This window comes from Eriocheir sinensis, chromosome 2 (genome assembly GCF_024679095.1).
Source record: "Eriocheir sinensis breed Jianghai 21 chromosome 2, ASM2467909v1, whole genome shotgun sequence".
Lineage (NCBI taxonomy): Eukaryota > Metazoa > Arthropoda > Malacostraca > Decapoda > Varunidae > Eriocheir > Eriocheir sinensis.
The window spans coordinates 25,081,523-25,093,206 of NC_066510.1; the positions used below are offsets into that span (position 1 = coordinate 25,081,523).

The following is an 11,684-nucleotide window of genomic DNA, read 5'->3' on the forward strand; positions in this document are numbered from 1 at the left end:
GCCTTCTAGATACTATAGAAAATTAGTAATTAATGGAGCAATACTAAAAATAGTTCATAACTCTTTTGACATATTCCATGAAAGGCTATTATCATGTGAGAATCAACTCGCCAGGAATTTGGTCTGTTTTTTAAAGTTTCTGAACTGGATCTTTCGTTACTTTTGTCTCTGGACTTATTAAAATTTATGCCACTGCTGGAGGCCATACTTCCTTGATGAGTCATGTTATAAGCAGCCAGAGACCTATAAAGACAGTGTAATTTACCATTCATTGGAAAGGGGTCTTCAATGACTAATTTTACTTAACCCGGTAGCAGCGACGGGCCAAATATGTGGCTTTACCACGTACCAGCGACGGGCCCAATTCTTGCCATGACATAACCCCCCCAATAAATATATATATATATATATATATATATATATATATATATATATATATATATATATATATATATATATATATATATATATATATTATTGTAATAATGATTTTAAAGAAAAATGTGATAAATCGAGAGCTTCAGAATTCCAGTAGTGGCAAAAATTGAATGCATCAGGGTAAGCAGGCATTTCATAGTTCAAACATGTCATCCTTTATAACTATTAAGTCAGGTGCCAGCCAGAAATGTTCCCTTATTGTGGCATATTACTTTGTCAACTTACTTGTTTGACCTTGGTGTTTTACTAGCTAATTAAATATCATTAGAAAGTAACTTATGCATAACATTAGGGATCAACAAAGCTGAAGAGAAGTCACTGATGCTGTTCTTTCCCCCAGGAGCTGCCAAGCTATGAGGATGTGAAGACCCGCCTGGCAGAGAGCAACGCTGCACTGGGCTAGACCACCATCCCTACTGCTGCCCTCACCTGTGGAGAGAAGAACCGTCACAATTATCTAGACAAATAATCCAGTGGTGCTTTCTGCTTATTGGTGGTGTGGTTATTTTTGTAGGCGTGTGTTGGGCAAGTGCTCACGGCCAGTGCCTTCCTAACTCAACTATTTGGTGTAGATGCTGTTTGCCTTTGTAGTCTTGCCAGCTCATCTGATTGAAGGCCTTCGGAAGTCCCGAGCACAAACATTCCCAAATTGTCACAGTATTGATGTCCACAGAACTGGGAAACATTTTATAACAGGAACCATCTGTTCTAGTTTGTAATGTGAAATTTTTTTACCAGAAATGAGATAGTATTATTAATATTATTCCTGATATTCAATATATCTGAATCACATAATTTATATAGATGAATCAATTGTAATTTAATATATCCTATTATAGATAAAACCCTTTATATACTATAAATAATAGAAAAATCACAGGGAAGTGAGCTTATTTTATAAAATAGTAGTTTATAGCTTAAATTTTTAGTGCTTCAGAGCCTCAAGCATTTACTGATTATAGGTTCTGAACAGCCAGATCAAGAGTAATGTCTGAGGGGGTGAGAGGTCAGAGTGCTCTTAAAACAGTGCTACAATAGATCTAGCTTAAATGGTGAAGCTTTGAGGAATCTTCCACTTCATTCTCTTCTTACTCATCTCAAAATTAATTAAGCTGAGTGTTTGATTGAAACTCCACTAGATCTAGCGTGCTGCAGAATGTTTAGTTTTGTGCTTCAGTGATTGCCCGGAATGGATGGAACAGATACACTACCAGTTTTCCGTTGTACCGGAGCATGAAAATCCAAGAGGCAGAGTGTGTGCTGACTGAGGCTAGTGGTAGTGCTGCACACTGAAGATAAAAAATGTTTGGTTCACTTAAGCTTCACACATTGGTACTTAATTCTTTCTATCTAGTCACTTTGTAGAAATTTTGGTGACTTCTTGATTTGCACAAATAAAAATTAATAAAATGTCAGTCCCTCTTGTTTTACCTAATTTTGAAAGCTTTTAGGAGTGGTATAATGCTATGTTCTTAAGCTTTGATTATCCACCTCTGTGGTGCAGTGGTTAGTGTGCCTGGCTATGAATACGTGGGCCCGGGTTAGAATCTCGGCTCGGCCAGTCAGTGTGCAGGTCACCTAGCTGTTCATCCTTCCTTTCAGACAAGTCGATGAAAGGGTACCTGGGGCAGGTAAACTGTGGTAACTGGGCTCAAGGGCCATGCAACGGAGATGAGCTCTGAAGCCATTTCCAGCTAAAACGTATAAAGGTGTGTGTCACCTCTGTGCTCATCTCTCGCAGCTGGCCCTTGAGCCTGTGGATGGGTAGAACTCATTACCCTGGGACACAGGGCCAGTGTGACACTCGGGGTACCATAGTTTACCTTCCTCAAGTAGGCCTACCCATTTATCAGCCAAATGGAAGGGGAAGAAAAATGGCTGGGTGAGCTGCTCACCGATTGCCTTGGCTGGGACTGAAACCCAGGCTTGCAGATTCGTAGCTAGGCATGTTAACCACTTATCATAGAGGGGCTATTAGTTTTCAGGATGGTAGCTAAACAAGATAAGCTTCTGTAATGAAAGGCCTCTTCACTGTTTATGACGTAACCAAATCACTGGACGTAGTCTATCTTGATTTCCAGAAAGCGTTTGATAAAGTCCCGCATCATAAATTACTTTACAAATTAAAGCAAATAGGTATTGACGGTCAGGTAAACCAATGGATCGCGAATTGGTTGAGCAACAGACAACAAAGAGTAGTGATTGACGGATTTAACTCGGAGTGGGCGCCTGTCACTAGTGGCGTCCCTCAGGGCTCGGTTCTTGGCCCAGTGCTCTTCATTATTTACATCGACGACGTGGATGTTGGACTCAATAACCGCATTAGTAAATTTGCAGACGACACAAAGATTGGTAACTCGGTTCTCACTGACGAAGACAGGCAAAGCCTCCAAAAGGATTTGCACAAAATTTCAGCTTGGTCGGATAGATGGGAGATGCCCTTTAACGTAGACAAGTGCCAGGTCCTTCAAGTTGGAACGAGGAATAAGAAGTTTGATTACGAAATGCGCGGCGTTAAACTCAAAAGCATTCAATGCGTCAAGGACTTGGGGGTCAAAATAGCGTCAAACCTCAAATTCTCACAGCAATGCATCGATGCAGCAAATAAAGAGAACAAAATTTTGGTCTTCATTAAAAGAAACTTTTTATTTAAGAATAAAGATGTAATACTCCAGCTCTACAACAGTTTAGTCAGACCCCACTTGGAATATGAGGTACAGTTTTGGTCTCCCCACCATGCAAAGGATATTGCTAAATTAGAAGGAGTTCAGAGTCAGCAACGAAAATTATCCCTTCCTTGCAACAAATCCTACGAAGAAAGGCTTTCTACCCTTAACATGTTCTCTCTTGAGAAACGTCGCCTCGAGGAAAACTGATCGAATGTTTTAAAATACTTAATGGTTTCACGAATGTAGACAGATCAACATTGTTTATGATCGATGACACTTTATACGAGGAACAATGGCGTAAAACTCAGATGTAGACAAGTAAATTCAGACTGCACCAAATTTTTCTTCACCAACGTTGTAGAAAAGTAGAATGGAATAAGCTCCCATCATCAGTGGTCCAGTGTAACACGATTGACTCCTTCAAAAATAAGCTCGACCGTCACTTCCTTCAACTTAATATCAACTAGAGTAGAAATGCAACGTTTTGGAGTCTTCTGATTAATGTAAAATCACTTAGGTTTAAGGACAGACCACCAAGTCTGGACCATGGGGTCTGTGTGGTCTGATTTTCTATGTAAATCTATGTAAATAATGAGAGGGGTATAAATGAGCATCCTGAAGAATGAGTTTCAGATAAGTAACAAATAAAAGTTACAATAGGTAAAGTAAAGACTGGAGAGAGGAGATAGACAAACTGAAGAACACAAGTCACCTGGCCTAGATAACAAACACTTTTCTACATGTGGAAGATGCAAAAATATACTGCAATTTCCACATCTCTAGCCTACATTACTAGAAAGTTTGGATACCAAAGTCTTACCTCCAGTAGACCTCCACCAGCCAGAGATGACCCTGAGTACATTTGATGCATGTGACAATAAAGACCAATACGAGAGTGGCAGTCTCTGCACAGTGGTCACATTTGTATGTTGTCTCTGGTCTATTTGAGCTACTGCATTTCCTTCTGCAGGTTGCTTTCCTGCCACTGCAAGATTCTCCCAGAAGCAGAACTCAATGTTGAGTCCTTACTCATCTCTCTTACAGACATCCTTGTAGCAAAGGTGTGGGTGACTGGTGGTTCTCCTACCAGATGACAGTTCATCTTAATGGATGACATTTGGTATGCGGCCATCTTCCATGCAGTACATGGCCCAGCCATTGTAGTCTGCATTGTCAGAGCAGGGTGTATATGGTGGGCAATCGTACCTATAATGTGAAAAAGGTTCATGCTGTCACAGTACATACATACTCGAGGGGAAATAAATAAGCAATGTCTGATTACTACACTATTATTCAAATATGAGTCATGAAAATGCTGGAATTATATCCTACTGTAAACTAATCTCTTGTTTTTCTACAGAAAGGTGTATGAAGTGGTACAATGTACCTCATCTATTTTAGTAATAATGCAACATTTGACTGGGTGCTGCACTGGTATGAATTTAATGAGGGGACAGTAATGATAAAGAAAGCACAGTGGCTCATGGATGGCTAAAATCCAACAGTATAACTTAGAAATAGGGTTATAAAATTTCCAGGAATTTTGAACTGGGGAACTCCATAGGAATTTTTGGGAATTTTCATGAACTTTGAGAATTGAAAAAAAATATATGTTTGCCAATGGCGGCTTTAGGCTTCCTTACTAATGCGACTTTCTATACAACAAATGAGGTCGTTCTTTGTTGATTTATACCATAAAGTGTTGGCAATCATGTGTTTGAAAATATCCTAAACTTAACCTAACAACCTTAAAAAAAGAAAAAGTCTTGACTCAGAAAATTCATATATGCTTCCTTACCAATGAGACTTTCTACATAGTGAGGTCATTCTTTGTTGATTTGTACCATAAGGTGCTGGCTATCATGTGTTTGAAGATACCCTAAACTTAACCTAACCTAGCCTCACAAAACCTGAAACAGTTATTATAGGTCTTGACTCAGAAAATTCATATATGTTTCCTTACTAATGAGATTTTGTATACAACACAGTGAGGTCATTCTTCGTTGATTTATACCATGAGGTGCTGGCTATCATGTGTTTGAAGATACCCTAAACCTAACCTAACCTAGGAATCATCTCCATTGAACATGTTGCTAGATCTCTTGATTTTGATGCTTTGGTTAATAAATTTGCAGACCACAAAGCTAAAAAAAAAAATTTTTTAATGATCGTTTTGCATTTAAATTATCATACTTTAAGAGAAACATTATTTTTGTACTCTGATAGGCCTGTTGATCAGTCATACCCCCATGTTGTGCCCAGCTCAGCTCCACTTAAATATATAACTTAAATATATAACATCATCATTCGTTGATTTTAATTGTTGTACTCCTTACTCTAACTGAAAAAATGTAAAACTCGGTTGTCTGTATGGGGCCCCGCAGAAGTTTATTTTTTGGGGGGCCTCACTACTTCTTGCTACGGCCCTGCCTAAAGGCCTAAACTTAACCTAACCTAACAAAATCACAAAAAGTTACCATATGTCTTGACTCAAAAGAATCTTATTATATGCTTCCTTACTGACTGAGGTCAATCTTTGTTATTTTATGCCAAAAGTTGTCACCTATTGTGTGTTTGAGGATGCCGTAAACTTAACCCAACACAACCACATAAACTCACCATACGTCTTAACTCAGAAAAATCATCTATTCTTCCTTACTAAATGAGACTTTCTATATAACACAGTGACGGCTTTCTTTGTTAATTTATGCTAGAGGTGTCTTGATATCATGTGTTTGAAAGTTCCTTAATAACCTAACCTATTGGAAATATAATTTTTGTTGCTTTAAACTATTCGATTAATAATTATATTAACTAAAATTGGTTTGTTCATTAATACAAAATTAATACACATGTAAAACATTTGAAAATTCCCAAAATTCCCGGAAACTTTACTTGGAAAGTTTCTATTTTTCCGAAAACTTTCCCACCCCTTGCAACCCTTAGAAAACATTTTAGTTTCAAAAATGGTTGAAAATGCTTTGAATCCACTTCTTGGGCAAGAAGGTAAGTAAATCATTTACTTTAGGAAATATCTGATGGTGTAACTACTGACTTTAATTTTTTTTATATAATTTTATCATACCTCTTGAAAGACTTGAAAAAGCCATATATTGCAGGTGCTCTTAAACTGGGGCGTTAGTAATTTTTAAGGGGGGTGCGAGCCCTGGGGGAAGTAGGCATTTCAGTTATTGGAATATTCATCATCTTTACAAGACCGTGGGCTAATATTGAGAAGGGTATGAAAAGATGCAAAAATATCGCCATTATTTACTTTAAATTACTATCGACTATTTATGCTTACATTGTTTCATAAATCTGGAAGGAAACTTTATCTATATATGCAAGGGGGGGGCGTGGGGGGGAAGGACACGTACAGGCCTAAGTGGGTGCGTGGTAGTTAAAAGTTTAAGAACCACTGCTGTATATAGTACTTGCTATCAATGACACCAACTTTTTTTACGATGATTTCACACATCATCTATTTCTTTAACCAGCACTGAGGCGAGAGGCATCGAGTCATCACGGCACCGCCACCACCTGCGGGCCTTGGCAACACGGCTACACTCTAAAACATCTCGGCCAGTATTTTCAACACGCTTAAAACCGGGTCTAACGTTGAATATGTTCAGAACTAACGACAACGTAAATATGCCCACCTTTGTGCATGTTCGGCGTCAGTGCGATGCGTATACGTTTCACCGCCTCAGCAGCAACTCTAAATAAATGTCTCCAGGGTATGTAAACGACTGATCCTGTAAAACTATATATCCTATGGCTTAACAAAAGGATCTAATGCTAAGTCTGAATGCAAAGTTTGTACCGAATCTTGTCCCGAAACGTTCCGGGGCCGTATTCTTAATTAAACCCTTCGGACCCCTACCACACATCTTTGACAAGGCTTTCGTAGGAGTTTTGGGCATTTCCATGGGTAGTATAATGGCCCTGGTGGTAGTGTGACCTTTCTTCTGTGCCATGAACGTGAAGAAACAGTCATGAAAACCCGATTAACCTCCTTTTTGGCCTTTGGAAATAGTTGATGTGGTAGGGGGAAGCGTCTGAGAATATGGACCCCGCCGGTGTCGTGAACGAGACAGGTCGAGGAAACTTGCATTTATTGTGACTAAACGGTATTTCAACAAGCAGAGAAAAAGGGAAAAAGTCTCGTCAGTACAGCAGCGAAGTTATATATATATATATATATATATATCTATATATATATATATATATATATATATATATATATATATATATATATATATATATATATATATATATATATATATTCACTATTCAGGTCAGGTGAACGATGTAAAGATAAATATTTTCAGCGTCTAGTATGTGTCGTGTTGCAATAAACTCTTTGGTCACACGAACAGGAGGTCGAGGACGGTGTCGAGCTGCTGTCGGACGCACACACACACACACACACACACTCTCTCTCTCTCTCGATCGGGTCACAGCAGCTTCCCTTCATATAAACTTCGCTGGCTCACTTTTATGACATCAAAGGTCACGTGATGAGTGCCCGCCTGTGATGATGTGCAGGTGACGGCGGGGGACGGAAAAATTAAATAGTTACCGTCATGTATACTCAGGCTCCCTCTCTGCCCCCCTCCCTCTCTCCCTTGAAGCCTCCCTTTCCATAACTGCGAGTCCTTGTTATTGCTGTGGAAAAATATATAAAGCAGCAATGATCGTAATACTACAAGATAAACAAGGACCTAACACTAAAATACAACACATCACATAAGGACATAAAACCCAGATCCCGTTTTTCTCGGTGGTGGAACTTCCCTGAGAGACAAAAGTCGAACTAAGCAGGAAAATATCTTGTGAAACTCTGATAGAAGACTGTGGGTGGGTAAATGATCCTAACCCAAGACTTGCCATCCTCTATACAGGACACGGAAGTAATGAGCAAATGTGATGCTTTTTTTACAGTAAACGAAACAGCTCAAGGGCAGAAATAAAGGGAAAACAACAACACAAAAAAGCCCACTAAGCGCTACTCCTGCAAAAGCAAATTGAGATGAGCGGCCAAGAGAGGTCAGTTTCAGATGGAGTGCATTGTGTATCGTGTGTACTGTGGATGTTTGGGTGTTGTAAGTTATATATCACATTTTTTAATTGATTTTTTTCCAAGACTTCATTAAAACTTCTATCAAATGAAGCAGAATCACACTGGGTTGCCACTAACAGATGAGTTACAAAGCTTAAACACTACACTTAAACTTGCAAAAAACAACAAGAAAAGGTCTGCATTGAATATTAGCTGCAAATCTTGAGCACCCAATGTGTCAAGAACTTCGCTGTCATAATTACATCGTATCATAAGTTCTCCCTTCGACTTTGGGCGTTGACTTAACATGTTGCGGGTTGTCTTATTTCACTTTTTCTTCGAGCTCAGGGCATACGTAGTTTTGGGAGTCGTTTGGTGTCGGGTCTGAACTGCTACGTGATTCTATGTCATCTTCATCATCTGTCCCATGTGTTATGTATCGTTATATAAAGGTTGTCCGTCTATCTGTCTGTCTACGTATCACCTCCCTTCTTAATTCCCGTCTCTACCTGCACCTCTCACACATTCTCTAGTCCAGGGGTTCCCAAACCAGGGGTCGGGACCCCAAGTGGGGTCGGAATGCTCATTATGTGGGGTCATAAAGAGGTCATGGGGTCGGTGGGGTCGCTGAGGTACCCCCAAGGTCTGGGTGTACGAAATATCCAAGCAGGGATTACGAGACCATGTGAAATTCAGTGCTGTATAGTACTTTCATTGAGAATAAATAACAAGTCAAATAATAAATAATAATTGCTTCAAGCACCCTCACACGAGCCACGACTGACCGTTGTATCCCCCTCTCCCTTACTACCCTCCCCGCTCTTATTACATCTCGTGAAATTCGCGGAATCTAAATTTCGTTTTATCTCCCTATTTACTAATTTATTCCAAAAATTTCGCATCATCATTATCGTCAGCACCCGTAGGACTTTGGTATATATGCAAAAGAATCCTCACTTCCATGGTTTTTGATAACTGATGAAATTAAATTCACATAACAAATCAACCTCTGTGCAGGAGTGAGAGCACTCACTTGTGTTTCCACCCCCGCATTCCTTTTCCTGTCACAGTGGACGGCCCGTCGCAGAGGGGAGTTTTATGTGGTGTCTTACAAGGGCCGCTTTCACAGTCACTTTGCTTGTTTTGATCGTTACCAATGGTCGCGATCGACGCTATGGTTTTCCACGTGAAACTGGCCTATGGGGTAGTGGCGCTGCAGAGGAAGCGGGAGGTGTTGAGAGTGTGTGGTAAGGTGCGTAGCTAGGCTAACCCCGCAGCCGCCACTACCCCATCGGCTAGTTTTAAGTGGAAATACTATAGCAGCGATCGCCGCCATTGGTAACAATCAAGACAAACAAAATGACTGAAAGCGGCCCTTGTTAGTGTGGTAAGATGGTACAATGCTATGATACGTATTGCGCAGCAAAGGAGGCATCACATTGTAAGAGAAGTGATGATGTTGCGTTACTCTTGAAAATACTTTATTTACATTGCTGAATAGTAACCTTAATTGAAATATATTTAGTAATACGAGTACAATTCCTTTTCCAGCGGCCAGCCATTATGGAGAGTTTTTTAAAGACACCATCTGAAACTTCCACCAAAAAACGGAAACACTCAATTAATCCATCATTCCTCGACCAAAAATTCACAATAGTGCTGTAAATGTAGAAATAAACATAAACACTTGGGATATATAGAGATATATATATATATATATATATATATATATATATATATATATATAGATATATATATATATATATATATATATATACACACACACACACACACACACACTTGGGGTCGCACTGAACAGTTGAAAGTGCTGAATGGGGTCGTGCTAGGAAAAGCTTGGGAACCCCTGCTCTAGTCTCTTGTCTCATTTCGTCTCTCTCTCTCTCTCTCTCTCTCTCTCTCTCTCTCTCTCTCTCTCTCTCTCTCTCTCTCTCTCTCTCTCTCTCTCTCTCTCTCTCTCTCTCTCTCAGGGGAAGGAGGAAATATTAGAGGCAAAGGAGACTCGCGATATGAAGTCTGGCAGGGTCAATTAGGAAACAAAGCGAGCGCGAAGGAAGGAGCGAAGGAAGCAACGAGGGAGTGCACGGTGCAATAAAAGGGACGAGGAAGAAATGAAGGGATGATGAGAAAGGAAAACAAAATGCCAATAAGGAAGTAAGTGGGGTTGAAAAAAAAAGTAATAATGCAATTCCTTCAACATTTTCCATGAACAGACTCGGCGGAAACCTCGAGTGGAACTGTATTTTCCTGATGATGACTCTCTCTCTCTCTCTCTCTCTCTCTCTCTGTTTTTCTTGTTCTTCTTGTTCTTGTTCTTGTTCTTCTTGTTTTTCTTCTTCTCCTACTTGTTCTTTTTGTTCTTGTTCTCGTTCTCGTTCTTATTCTTGTTCTTCTTCTCTTTCTTTGTCTCCTGTTTTTCTCTCTCTCTCTCTCTCTCTCTCTCTCTCTCTCTCTCTCTCTCTCTCTCTCTCTCTCTCTCTCTCTCTCTCTCTCTCTCTCTCTCTCTCTCTCTCTCTGTCTCCTTTGTATCAGTTTCGTCAAGTTTTAGAATATGCAAAGCAGTTCTAATCTTTTCATGCCGAGGCTTTCATTACACGTATATTAATAGTTGCTCTTGGCGAGATTACGATGGCGAGTTGTTCCGTCTGCGAGAAACACAAAAAGCCATAGAGATCGACTCGACCTTTTGATCTGTCTGAAGAAATCTCGCGCCCTTTAATGAGTGACACAATGCCTTGGAGTGATTGTCAGTGAGAATGTTGGTTGCCTCACCCGACGAATCAGCCAGGACAGCACAGCGACAGCACCAGGGCAGCGTCTACGTCCCCCAAGGCATAAGAATCTCCCAATTATATTTTTAACTAAGAATACGAAAACCCAAAAGTTATTAATCTGGAATGTCGGTGCGAATGTTAGTTGCCTCACCCGACGAATCAGCCAGGACAGCACAGCGACAGCACCAGGGCAGCGTCTACGTCCCCCAAGGCATAAGAATCTCCCAATTATTATTTTAACTTAGCATACGAAAACCCAAAAGTTATTAATCTGGAATGTCGGTGCGAATGTTAGTTGCCTCACCCGACGAATCAGCCAGGACAGCACAGCGACAGCACCAGGGCAGCGTCTACGTCCCCCAAGGCATAAGAATCTCCCAATTATATTTTTAACTAAGAATACGAAAACCCAAAAGTTAGTAATCTGGAATGTCGGTGCGAATGTTAGTTGCCTCACCCGACGAATCAGCCACGACAGCACACCGACTACGTCCCACAAGACATAAGAGTCCCAATTTATATTTTTAACTAGGGACTACACCCCCCCAAAAAAAAGTTATTAATCTGCAACCGTACTCATCTATATTTTTTTCCACAGGAGCAGTGATTAGCGGGCTTTTTTGTTCTCATTTATTTTTGCCCGTGAGTTGCTTCCTTTACTGTAAAAAAAAAAAAAAAAAAAAATCGTACGTACATCAAAATACATGGCGTGATATCAAGTCC

General features: G+C 40.0%; 1 protein-coding gene and 1 long non-coding RNA gene across 5 annotated transcripts in view; one reads left to right on the forward strand and one right to left on the reverse strand.

Annotated features, from left to right (window-relative positions):
* The window catches only part of LOC127001610 (gelsolin, cytoplasmic-like), a 90,570-nt gene extending 88,717 nt beyond the window's left edge, over positions 1–1,853 (forward strand). For all 4 annotated transcript variants that reach the window (XM_050866425.1, XM_050866432.1, XM_050866442.1 and 1 more), the window contains one exon: positions 779–1,853. Coding sequence is in view for 1 of the 4 variants with exons in the window: in XM_050866442.1 (XP_050722399.1) it covers positions 779–841 (63 nt within the window). In the remaining 3 variants the exon portion in view is untranslated. The remainder of the gene's footprint in view (positions 1–778) is intronic.
* A 1,557-nt stretch (positions 1,854–3,410) lies between these two features.
* Positions 3,411–11,684, reverse strand: part of LOC127001626 (uncharacterized) — a 99,161-nt gene continuing 90,887 nt past the window's right edge. Inside the window, exon 4 of the long non-coding RNA XR_007755365.1 lies at positions 3,411–4,313. This is a non-coding gene — a long non-coding RNA (uncharacterized LOC127001626). The remainder of the gene's footprint in view (positions 4,314–11,684) is intronic.